Below are 12,466 nucleotides of genomic sequence, written 5' to 3'. Positions count from 1 at the left end.
TTCTTTTCCAGAATTGTCTGTGTTTAAATTGAGGGGGAGTCCTCTTCCCCTGCCATTTTAATGGTATCAATTGAACCCTGCCTTTTCCATGATGTCAGGGATATCAACTGACAGGGAATCCCCATTTTCCATTCTTTTCCAGTTCAAATGGAAGAGGAGAACCTTGACAATGTTCTTTTATAGGTTTGAATACAGGGTAACTCCTGCATTTTCACCATCCTACTGTTTAAATTGAGGGGGAAGCCCGGTTGTCCCTCCTTTTAAAGTGATTTTTAAGGGTTTCAGTTGAGGGGAAAAAAAATCTCCCTTTTTCCATCATTGGGTATATTTAAAGTGAGGAAAGCCCCACTTTTCCCAATATTTTAGGGGATTAAATCGAAAGGGAGAAGCGGTTTATTTGCAATTTTATCGGTGGAAGTGGAGGTAACTGCCCCATTTCCTCCTTGTAAGAGATTCAGTTGAAGGAAGCTCCACCCTTTTCAACATTTTAAGGGATTAAAATTGCATTTCAGGGCAGTTCTACCTGTGCCCCTGTACCAAATATGTTCAGGGTAAACATATAAAGAATAGAAAAATAAAAATATAGATATATTTGTATCGATATAAAACATCTTCAGATTAATCTATATGAAATATAGATTCTATAATGTAAATAATGCAAATAAAAGAATATGTATAAATATGAATGATAAATATGAAAATAGAAATATGAAAATAGTATGTGTTACAAACAAGCTCCTCTTTGTTCTGTTAATGTTCTGTTAGCTGTGGAAAGCTCCCCGTTTTGATGTTAATTGTTGCCGTTGTTCTGGTCTGACTCCCACTCCCTGGAATTGCCTTGCCCTGAAGGGTGCCTGGCAAATGAGAAAACCGCAGGTGCTCATGGGACACAACTCAGTGACAAAAACCCCTAAAACCAACGAGCCAGTGTAACATGGAAAACTAAAAATGGCCCTGCCAAATAAGAAAAGCAGTGCCGGAGATGCCATCAACAAGCAGGACTCTGCTGCCTTGTCACCGTGATCTGAACAGCATCGGATGGACATGACAGCCCTGCAGCAGGGCCCGAGCTCTATGGGGCGCGGTCCTCGGGCGAGAATGGCGGGCGCGTTTGCTGTGGTTCGCAGGAATGACTTTGTTGTGTTCGGGATCACTCAGCGGGAAGAGCGGGGGTACAGGAAACGCGTCAGGCCCAGAGCTGGTTTACCCAGCAAAAGCATTGAAACGGGAGTTGCTCCCTTTGACTTTTTCTATTTCGGGGGAGTCTCACGTAAATGATGGTGGTATGATTGGTTTTTATTTGATGTCAGGTTGGGTTTTATAGAGAGAAAAGAAACAAGAAGATAGCCAAAAATGCAATAAGCGTATACAGACATCAAATTATAAATATATATGCATTTCTAAATATATGTAAGTAGAGATATGAAGTAGAAGTAAAGATAGGTACATATATAGTATTTAATATAAATATTATTGTATATATATTGTTATAGTATATTTTAAGATACAATATACATAGTATAGATATATGAATATAAAGTACAGATATCAATATGAAAACTGTAAATAGAAAAATATATTTAAATAGAGTTCAAAATAAAGGGAGTTTTTCTTTCTATTTGGTTAGAGGTAGGGTTTTTACATAAGACTAAAAATATAAACATAAAAATACATAAAAATTTACACATAAAATAAAAAAATATTAGGAATATAAAGATATATATATATTTAATGAGTAATAATATTGTATATGTGGTACATCATAATGGAAATTAAATTGAATCTATAAAATACGTATAGGTTATGAACTGGAATATAAATTAAACATTTTAAAAAGATAGAATTTTTTTATATCTAGAGTTGTTTTCTTATAGTTTTCATTTGGTTTTTTTTGTTGTTTTTTTTTTTTTTTTTTTTTTATTCCCATGGACACCTCCCTAAATAAAATCCCTTATTTCCCAAGGAATTGGGGATTTTGGGACCCCCGCCCCCCCCACTAAATAAAATCCTTTTTTTCCCATGGATTTGTGGATTTTTTGGGATCCCCCTCTCAAAAATATCGATTCATTTCCCGTGGATTTGGGATTTTTTTAGGGTGCTCCCCAGAACCCTCAATTTTTTTCGGGATCGCTCCCTGAAAAATTCCCAGAGATTTCTCTCCAAAATCCCGCGGATCCCAGGGATCCCTCCCCAAAATTCCGAGGCTCTTCCTCTCCAAAATTCCATTTATTGGCGGGGTCCGGGAGGATTTTGGGGGGGTCGGTGCGATTCTGGGGGGTCAGGGTGGATTTTTGGGGGGGGTTCAAGGGGAACTTTGGGATCATTTCTGGGAGAAGCTGCTCTGGGATCCCAGGGGATTTTGGGGTGGGGGAAGGGGGGTGTTCCGTGTAAATTTGGGAGCGCCCGGGGAATTTCGGGGGGATTTTCCCGGGGATTCCGGGGGGATTTTCTCGGGGATTCCGGGGGGATTTTCCCGGGGATTCCGGGGGGATTTTCTCGGGGATTCCGGGGGGATTTTCCCGGGGATTCCGGGGTCACTTCTGGAACTGCTGGAGCGGGTCGTGCTCCCCGTAGGTCTCCCGGTGCCGCTCCAGCTCCTCCCGCTGCCGCCGCAGCCGCGGGGGCATCTCCAGGTAAAGGTTGGAGAAGAGCAGGTGAGGCGGCGGCTTCGCCTCCTGCTCCGCCTGCTCGAAGGCCTCCAGCACCTGCGGCAATTCCCCAGCTCTGGAATTCCGGGAATTCCAGGAATCCCCGCCTTTCCCAGCCCCCCAAACCGGCAGATTCCTGCCTCAAATCCTGCGCGGTTTTGGCGGGGAATTGGGGTTTTCACTGCGATGAAATCCTGGTGCAGAATCTTGGTTATTCATCCCAAAAATACCCGTGGTTTTGCATCCCCAGATTCCAGATATTTGCCCACCGCCCACCCCACAAAAAAAAAAAAAAAAAAAAAAAAAAAAAAAAAAAAAAAAAATCCCAGCTCAAAATCTTTGGGATCTCTCAAAAAATCCCAGGGCCCCTTCTCCTAAACGCCAAAGCTCTCCTGTCCATGAACACCAAAAATTTCCCTCCCCAAATCCCAGTGATACTTCCCCACAACCACAACATGACCCCAAAATCCCATAAATTCTCTCCTCAAATCTCAGGATTCCTTCCCCAAAATTCCTAAGATTTCCTACCCCAAAATCCTTAAACTTCCCATCCCAGAATCCCACAAATCCCCCCCTCAAACCCCAGGGATTCCTCTCCAAAATTCCGAATATTTCCCACCCCAAAATCCCATAAATTCCCCCCTCAAATCCCAGGTTTTCTCCACCTAGAATCCCAACAATTTCTCTCCCCAGATCCCAGGGTTTCTTCCCCAAAATGCCGAGTATTTCCCACCCCAAAATCCTTAAGCTTTCCATCCAAAAAAATCCCATCAATTCCCCCCCTCAAACCTTAAGGACTCCACCCCAAAACACTGAATATTTCCCACCCCAAAACTCCCAAACTTCCAACCTAAAATCCCAGCGATCCTTCCCCAGAGTCCCAACGATTTCTCTCCCCAGACCCCATGGATTCCTCCCCCAAAAATTCCGAGTATTTCCCACCCCAAAACCCCATAAATTCCCCCCCCCCCCCAAACCCTAAGGACACCACCCCAAAACACTGAATATTTCCCAGCCCGAAACCCCATAAATGCCCCAAAATCCCATAAATCCGCCCCAGAATGACCATTTTCTGGGAGCTCTCTCTCCAGGCCTGCTCCTGCTGCTCGTCCCACCTGCCCCTCCTGCCCAGGTAGAGGCGGGAGATGGGATGGTCCTGCCTGTCCCAGGAATTCACCTCGTCCACCAAGCGGTACGCTGAGCTGTCACCGCTCATGCTGTGGTGGCCAATCCTGGGGAATAAAATCAATGCTAAATGGGGGAAAACATCAGTGAGAAATGGGAAAAAATCCATGAAAAATGGGGGAAAAATCAGTGAGAAATGGGGAAAAATGAGAAAAAAAAATCAATGAAAAATGGGGGAAAAAATCCTTGAAAAATGGGGGAAATAGTCAGTGAGAAATGGGGAGAAATGGGGAAGAAATCTGTGAGAAATGGGGGGAAAAATCCATGAATAATGGAGGAAAAAAATCAGTGAGAAATGGGGGAAAAAATCAGAGAGAAATTGGGAAAAATCGGGAAAAAAATCCATGAAAATTGGGTGAAAAATCCATGAGAAATGGGGGAAAAAATCATTGAGAAATGGGGAAAAATGGCGAAAAAGTCATTGAGAAATGGGGGAAAAAATCCATGAAAAATGGGGAATAAATCAATGAGAAAGGGGGAAAAAATCCATGAAAATTGGGCGAAATACTCAGTGAGAAATGGGGAAGAAAAATCCATGTAAAACAGGCAAACAATCCACGGGCAATGGCGGGAACAGAGCGAGCTGTTGTCGCTCGTGCTGTGGTGGCCGATGCTGTGGGAAAAAATAAGTGAAAAATGGGGGCAATAATCAGTGATAAATGGGGAGAAAATCAGTGATTAATGGGCGGAAAAATGCATGAAAAATGGGGGGAAAAATTCAGAGAGAAATGGGGGCAAAAATCAGTGAGAAATGGGGGGGAAAATCGGGAAATATCCATGAAAAATGGGGGGAAAAATCAGAGAGAAATGGGGGCAAAAATCAGTGAGAAATGGGGGGGGAAATCAGGAAATATTCATGAAAATTGGGGGGAAAATCCATGAAAAACGGCGGAAAAAAAATCAGTGAGAAATGGGGAAAAATGGGGAAAAAAGCAGTGATAAATGGGGGAAAAAATCAGTGAAAAATGGGGAAAAATGGGGAAAAAATCCACGAAAAATGGGTGGAAAAATCCATGAAAAGTGGGGGAAAAAAATCAGTGAGAAATGGGGAAAAAATCATGGTGAAATGGGGAAAAAATCAGAGAGAAATGGGGGTAAAAATCAGTGAGAAATGGGGGTAAAAATCAGTGAGAAATGGGGGGTAAAAATCAGTGAGAAATGGGGAAAAAATCATTAAGAAATGGGGAAAAAAATCAGTGAGAAATGGGGAAAACATCATGGTGAAATGGGGAAAAAATCAGTGTGAAATGGGGAAAAATCAGTGAGAAATGGGGGTAAACATCAGTGAGAAATGGGGGGAAAATGGGGGAAAAAATCAGTGAGAAATGGGGAAAATTTGGGAAAAATCCACGAAAATTGCGGGAAAAAATGCTTGAAAAATTGGGGAAAAGATCAGTGAGAAATGGGGAATAAATCAGTGAGAAATGGGGGGAAAAATGCATGAAAAATGGGGGGAAAAATGCATGAAAAATGGGGGGAAAATCAGAGAGAATTGGGGGCAAAAATCAGTGATAAATGGGGGAAAAAATCCATGAAAAAAGGGGGGAAAATCAGTTAGAAATGGGGGGAAATGGTGAAAAAAATCAGTGCGAAATGGGGAAAAATGGGTAAAAAACGTCATAAAAAATGGGGGGAAGAATCAGTGAGAAATGGGGGAAAAAAATCCATGAAAAATCAGTGAGAAATGAAAAATATCCATGAAAAACGGATCCGGGGGGGGAAATTCATGAGAAATAGGGGAAAAAAAAATCCCTGACGAATGGCGGGAAAAATCAGTGAGAAATGGATGAAAATCAGTGAGAAATGGGGGAAAGAAATCAGTGAGAAATGGGAAAAAAATCAATGAGAAATTGGGAAAAATGGGGAAAAAAATCAGTGAGAAATGGGGAAAAAAATCAGTGATTAATGGGGGGGAAAATGCATGAAAAATGGGGAATAATCAGTGAGAAATGGGGGCAAAAATCAGTGATAAATGGGGAAAAAATCAGTGATTAATGGGCGGAAAAATGTATGAAAAATGGGGGGAAAAATGAGAGAGAAATGGGGGCAAAAATCAGTGAGAAATGGGGGGGAAATCGGGAAATATCCACGAAAAATGGGTGGAAAAATCCATGAAAAATGGGGGAAAAAAATCAGTGAGAAATGGGGGGGAAAAATCAGTGAGAAATGGGGGGGAAAAATCAGTGAGAAATGGGGGAAAATGGAGGAAATCATCAGTGAGAAATGGGGAAAAATGGGGAAAAAATCCATGAAAAATGAGGGAAATAATCAGTGAGAAATGGAAAAAAATCAATGAGAAATGGGGGAAAATTGAGGACAAAATCAGCGAGAAATGGGTGAAAAATCAGTGGTAAATGGGGGAAACATCGATGAAAAATGGGGGAATATTCAGTGAGAAATGGGGGGAAAAAATCAGTGAGTAATGGGGGAAAAATGGGAAAAAATCCATGAGAAATGGGTGGAAAAAATCAGTGAGAAATGGGGAAAACATCATGGTGAAATGGGGAAAAAATCAGAGAGAAATGGGGAAAAATCAGTCAGAAATGCGTCGTAAAAATCATTGAGAAATGGGGAAAAAAATCATTGAGAAATGGGGAAAAAAATCATTGAGAAATGGGGAAGAAAATCAGTGAGAAATGGGGAAAACATCATGGTGAAATGGGGAAAAAATCAGTTAGAAATGGGGAAAAATCAGTGAGAAATGGGGGGTAAAGATCAGTGAGAAATGGGGGAAAAATGGGGATAAAAATCAGTGAGAAATGGGGAAAGAATCTTTGATAAATTGGGGAAAAAAAATCATTGAGAAATGGGGGAAAAAAAATCAGTGAGAAATGGGGAAAATTTGGGAAAAAATCCACGAAAATTGTGGGGAAAAAAATGCATGAAAAATTGGGGAAAAAATCAGTGAGAAATGGGGGGAAAATGCATGAAAAATGGGGGGAAATATCAGAGAGAAATGGGGAAAAAATCAATGAAAAATGGCGGGAAAAATCAGATCGGTGATCGATAGCTAATGCATGCCGATGGATTAGATCGGAGATCGATTGATCGCGACTACTGATCGATTATATCGGCGATCGATTGATCGCGCCTGCCGATCGATTAGATCGGCGATCGTTTGCTAATGCCTGCCGATCGATTAGATCGGCGAGCGATTGCTAATGCCTCCCGATCGATTAGATCGGCGATCGATTGATCGCGGCTTCCGATCGATTATATCGGCGATCGATTGAGCGCGCCTGCCCATCGATTAGATCGGCGATCGATTGCTAATGCCTGCCGATCGATTAAATCGGCGTTCGATTGCTAATGCCTGCCGATCGATTAGATCGGCGATCGATTGATCGCGCCTGCCGATCGATTAGCTCGGCGATCGATTGCCAATGCCTGCCGATCGATTATATCGGCGGTCGATTGCCAATGCCTGCCGATCGATTGCTAATGCACACTATTTGCACACTCCTTGCACACCCTTTGCACTCATACAGAGGCAGGAGGTTTCTCAGTTCTGGTCGGGGTTTTTTGGGGCGTTCATTCAGGGGGATTTCCTCAAGGATTGGGACACTCCTTGATTCCATCCCTTGCCTGTCTCCCAAGCGCCACCCTGTGGGCAGAGCGCGGTACTGCGCGCCTGCCTCTCCCAAGATGGCGGCTCGGGTGTCGCTCCCCGACCTTCTAACTCTGGCTGCAAAAGGAGGGTGGCACAGCAAGGAGCCCGCTCGCTCTAGTGGGATGCCTGCGCACGACGCCGACACCGATCCCACGGGTGCGATTTTCGGCGGCGTTTCCAATCGTGCGGACATCTCCTTCAGCCCGCTTCGGCCCGGGGGAGAGGGGCGGGGCCGCCAGCGATGGTCCCGGCGCAGCCCGGGCAGGCTCGGGGCGGAGCCGGGGCTTGGCGAGGCGGGGCACGGAGGTCCCGGGGACGGGACCGGGCGGGGCCGGGGCGGTGCTTTAGGGGCGGTCCCCAGTGGTCCCGGGCGGCACCGGGGGCGGGGCCGGGTGATCCCGGAGCGGTACCGAGCTGTGCTGGGGACGGTGCTGCAGGGGCGGTGCCGGGCCCGCCTCAGGGTGATTGAATGCCCAGAAATCGCCTCCTCTGCCCCGTGCTCACACTGAGCTGCGGGCTGCAGCGTGCTGTCGGAGCTCCGCACACAGCACGGATTTGGGCTTCCCCCCCTCTCAAACCCTCTCCCCCTTCTTCCTCCTCCTCATCTTCCTCTTTGTCCTCTGTCACTGCTGAGGCTCTGGAAAGAACTGAAATTCTGCAGGGAGAGATGTCCTCTCGTGGCCCCAGGGACTGCCTCGGCACGGGCCACGAGCGCCTCCGGCCCCTGCCTTCTCCTGCTTGAAAAGATCACCTGGAGCCCGAGCTCGGGGGGGTGAAATCAGCTGAAATCCAGGTAACTCTGTCAAGTGCCCCCCAGGGACATCGGCGGGGCTGGGGGATGAGGGTTTGAAACAGCAAATTCTTTGGAATATACACCTGTCCCTGTGCCGATGCTGCTGAGCTTCCTGCCACAGTATATCCCCACTCCATGAGGCGCTGTGAGGTTATGGCAGTGGGAATTGAGCAGGGAATTCGGGGCTATGGGCATAATTCACGGGAGCTAGCAAAGCTGACAGCCAACCCCAAATCGGGGCACAGCACAGAGAACAATCTGTGTGCTGCCCTGTCAGCTCAAGCTCCTGGGCTGGGAAGTATTGGGAGTTAAATGTATGGAATTACACAAATCACAGCAACTGGCATCACCCAGAGGGACAATCCAAGGCCCAAACAATTCCTCCACAGTCCACTCTGGGAAAAACACCCTGTGCCTGCCAGGAGCTCTGACCCTGCTTTTCCTACCAGCTCCTGAGCAGTGTCAGGGCCACCACGACGCCTTTAAAATCCAGATAAACCCCAAATCCTACACAGTGAATAATCCAAAGAAAGTACTGAATTGTTGTCATTAAAAGCTCAAAACTCATTAAGAATTCTATGACAACAGTGTAATGGACTCCCAGGAACCTCATGAATGCTCTCGGTTTCATTTTTGTGTATTTTTACTCCCTCATTTGGCAGCTTGTAAAACTTATCCTGGAATTCAGAGGTCAAGCAGGATCGACTTTGGATTGACCTTCACCTCTGGTCCCACTTTGTGCAAACACAACTCGTGCCCAGGTGGGTGAACTCATCACCTCAGCTTTTCACTCCAGAGTATCCCCTCCTTATTTCCCTGTAGATGAACTCAGATCCACTCCTCACCTCCACTGGTCATCCAAGCGTCCATTCTGTTCCCCACAGGCCCTGGTGGCCCCAGGGAGCTCCCTTGGCCTTTCTCCTGCCCCTCTGCAGCCCGAGGTCGCTACACAAACAGTTCTTGTGTCCCCTCTAAATGACCCCGGGTTTTCTGCTCAATGAATGGCATGACCCGTGCCCACTGCTCATGATTCACCCAACCAAAATCAAGAGCAAATGTTGCTTGGGCTTTAAGAACTTGAAATAACTCTGAAGCAGAAGAAATCACCTTTTTCTTCTGGTTTTTATTTTTATTTTTTCATTTAAGATGCTGGACTTGCCTCTGTGGATGTGTGCTGAGCTCTCACTGCAGGGGACTGTCAGGCCTGAATGGCTGTGAGTTCGTGTTCTTCTCAGTAGGGAATCAGAAATTATTCTTAGACCATAGAATTGTTTTCTGAAACCTTTCCCCTTTCCTCTTTGTGCCTTTGAATTTTTCAGCTGTTCCCTGTTGTCACTTCCCCTGCCTGACTTCTGTGCAGCTCCTAGCTGGGAAAAACTGGGAAAACTTAGAGGGTACAGAGGTGGAATTTTTGGCTGGATTTTTCTAACATTTCTAATTTTGCTGAACTTATTTCCCCAGTGAGAAGAGCACGAACTCACAGCCATGCAGGCCTGACAGTCACTGCGGGAAATCTGACACAGTATTAATAAGTAACCTTTCCTGAGAGCAGTCACCACCCCAGTCCTCCAGCCTTGTCAAATGTTTGCAATGAATGGACCCAAGTTCTAATCCTTAATCTAAATTTATGTCAGCTTTTGTTAGAAAGATACCGGACAGTAAATCATACAAGAGAATTTAAAAATTGCACAAAGAATAACAGGCCCAGACCAAACCCAACCACCCCCATCACCGCTCCACCCCAATTTTGGGAGAAACAGTGATACAGTTTATAAATACTCTCCTTCCACACTATTCAGTCCTTCACCGCACATCCCCAGAGAGGAGTCCCTCAGACCTTGCTCCCCTGAACACCAGGAGAGCTGGAGTTTCACCCAGATCCCACATTCCCATGGCAGTTAATCCCAGCAGGGAGGCAAAGAGGAACCCTGCATCCTCTGACATAGCCCACAGCACGGGCAGCACCAGGAGCCCTCCAGGCTCAGACCTCTGGTGCTGAAGCCTCTGGGCTTTGGCTGATCAAACACCACAGCTCTTGGCAAAGATGCCAGGAGAGTCGTGATTCTTCCTGTCCTGAAAGAGAGGAGGAAAAGAAAATTAAGTCGACTGCAGAAGGATTCCAGCTCTCAACTTCTGCTCTGATTCCTCACTCTGGGGTTTTATCCATGACAAGTGACACCAATTCAGAGTGCCCTTTTCCAGCATTTTTATTCCTAACTATTTCAGACATTAAAAGGATGCTCATTTCTCTTATTGTATTCTTTGCTTAATTTTATTAGCGGCATTTTCATCCCAGACCCCACTTGTCAGTTCTTCAATCCTTTAGCACTGGACTTGGCACAAAGGGATACCCGTGGTGCTGCATCACAAGAAATCCCAAAGAGAAACCCCTTCCAAACCTGACGGAGAAAGCTTTCAAGGCACTCCAGAACACAGACAGCTTTTCCTGCCTTGTCAGGCCACACCAATTCTGTCCCATCCACCTGAACTGTGCAGGTGAGGAAAAGGCTTTCCTTGCTCCTCGGGAATCACTGTCTGAGACCACGGATGTCCATCCTGGGCAGCACCTGGAAACAACGTGGGAAAGGCAAAATGAGAGTGTTTTCTATCAGAAAATTACTACTACTAATAAAAATAACAACCAGAACTTCTGGACAAATTTAGTAACATCACTTTGATATGAGAAATACAGGCCATGCCCATCCTTGTAGCCCAGGTGAAAACAGGAAGGAGAACTAGAGGAAAAGCAGAGTCCCTTATTTGATCTCTGGACACAAACGGAGGCCTTTTCCCTGTGAAACCAAACTCACCCTTCCAGGGTTCCTGAGATCAGCTACGAGGAGGCTTTTGGCACTCCAAGAGCAGCTGGGTCACAGCTGGATGCGGCTTGGGTCTGGGAGACACCGTGCTCCTTCTGGAATTATAGCACGCAAATGCCTGCTCCTGGCCCCAGGCCCGGAGATAAAATCTGTGGGGTTTTTCCCTGTGCAACATTGTTCACCCCTCCCAGGTTCCTGAGATCTGCACAGAGGAGGCTTTGGGCACCCCAAAGGCAGCCAGGGTTACAGGTGGGGGCAGCTTGGGGCTGGGAGAAATCCTCATCCATTTGGAATTTTATCAGGCAGAAACCTGGCTGGGTGCACAGGTCTCTGGACACGACCAGTGGCCCTTTCCCCTGTGAAACAAAACTCACCCTGCCAGGCTCCTGAGACCACTTAGGAGGAGGGGTTTGACTCTCCAAGAGCAGTCGCAACGAGAGATGCTCACACAGAAGGCCATGCAGAAGAGGAAACGAGCGCACCCGCAGCCCCCCAAGGCGCGCCCCAACGCCCCAGACCCGGCACCGCCAGCTCGGGCAGTCCCATAAAGCATCCCCCGCCTCCGCAGCGGCGGGACAGGCGGGGCCCGGGGTCCCGAGGAAACCGAGCGTGCCCGGAGGCGCGGCAGGACGGCAGCGCAGCGCCGCCTGGCGGCGGAGCAGGAGAGCAGCGCCGGGCCCCATGGCAGTATCGGTACCCGTGCGCCCCCTGCTGTCCGCGGCGATGCAGCGCCCGATGCCGAGTTCCACGCCCGTGTCGCCGAGGGAGAGGGGCACCGCTGGCTGGGGCCTCCCCGCCGACACGGACAGAAGCCGAAGCAGAAGCCCCGGTGCCATTGGCGGCCCCTACCCAGCGGGCCGGGCTCCGCACGGGCCCGCGGCCCCGCGCGGTATCGGGTCGTCCCGCTCCCGTCTTCGTCGCACCCGGGCCCTGCTCCTGGCATGAAGCGCGTCACCGCCCCGCGCCGTCCCGCCCCCCGCGCGTCATCGCGTGCGTTCGGCGGCCCGCCCCGGGGGCGGTGCCGGGGGCGCTACCCGGGGCGGTGCCGGGGCAGTGCCGGGGGCGGCACCGGGGGCGGTGCCGGGGCGGTGCCGGGGGCGTTCCCGGTCGCCGTGCCGGGATAGCCCGGGGAGCGGTTCCGGGAGCGGTTCGGGGGGCGGTGCCGATTGCAGTCCCGGTCACTGTCCCCAGTCCCCGTCCCCAGTCCTGGTCCCGGTCCCAGTGCCCGGTTCCGGTCCCCGATCCTGGTCCCAGTCCCAGTTCCCCGTCCCGGAACCCGATCACGGTCCTGATCCCAGTCCCCAGTCCCGGTCCCGGTCCCTGTCTCCAGTCCCCGTCCCCGATCCCGGTCCCGGTCCCTGTCCCAGGTCCCCGTCCGCGATCCCGGTCCCTGTCCCATTTCCCCGTCCCG

The 12,466-nt window shown here is 48.3% G+C and overlaps 1 protein-coding gene and 1 long non-coding RNA gene across 3 annotated transcripts; one reads left to right on the top strand and one right to left on the bottom strand.

The window, feature by feature from the left end:
* Positions 1 to 7,752: 7,752 nt before the first annotated feature.
* On the top strand, positions 7,753 to 10,805 carry LOC148221533 (uncharacterized). The gene is made up of 3 exons (XR_015807823.1): positions 7,753 to 8,236; positions 8,899 to 8,997; positions 10,516 to 10,805. It is a non-coding gene; the product is annotated as an uncharacterized LOC148221533 (long non-coding RNA).
* On the bottom strand, positions 9,340 to 12,075 carry LOC148221532 (uncharacterized). 2 transcript variants are annotated; one of them, XR_015807822.1, is made up of 3 exons: positions 11,905 to 12,075; positions 10,636 to 10,803; positions 9,340 to 10,309 (listed from the first exon to the last, which is right to left on the bottom strand). XR_015807822.1 is itself a non-coding variant. In XM_088176589.1 (3 exons), exons 1-3 carry the CDS (start codon positions 11,996 to 11,998, stop codon positions 10,135 to 10,137), a joined length of 912 nt encoding a protein of 303 aa, XP_088032715.1. In that variant the 5' UTR covers positions 11,999 to 12,009; the 3' UTR covers positions 9,340 to 10,134. The 2 variants fall into 2 exon arrangements, 1 of the variants encoding a protein (XP_088032715.1); XM_088176589.1 differs by having other exon boundaries at positions 11,430 to 12,009.
* Positions 12,076 to 12,466: the final 391 nt, after the last annotated feature.

The sequence above is a fragment of the Sturnus vulgaris genome, chromosome 20 (genome assembly GCF_052056855.1).
Source record: "Sturnus vulgaris isolate bStuVul1 chromosome 20, bStuVul1.hap1, whole genome shotgun sequence".
Taxonomy (NCBI): Eukaryota; Metazoa; Chordata; class Aves; order Passeriformes; family Sturnidae; genus Sturnus; species Sturnus vulgaris.
The sequence above is the reverse complement of the archived record's forward strand: the minus strand, read 5'-3'. Positions and strand labels throughout refer to the sequence as shown.

Excerpts from the sequence above, each read along its gene's own strand:
- LOC148221532 (XM_088176589.1), bottom strand. The coding sequence starts at position 11,998 with ATGCCAGGAGCAGGGCCCGGGTGCGACGAAGACGGGAGCGGGACGACC. Across the intron at positions 10,804-11,429 it reads GGTCTCAGGAGCCTGGCAGG|GTGCTGCCCAGGATGGACAT; the intron begins GTGAGTTTTGTT and ends CGTTGTTTCCAG. Across the intron at positions 10,310-10,635 it reads TTGAAAGCTTTCTCCGTCAG|GACAGGAAGAATCACGACTC; the intron begins GTTTGGAAGGGG and ends CCTCTCTTTCAG.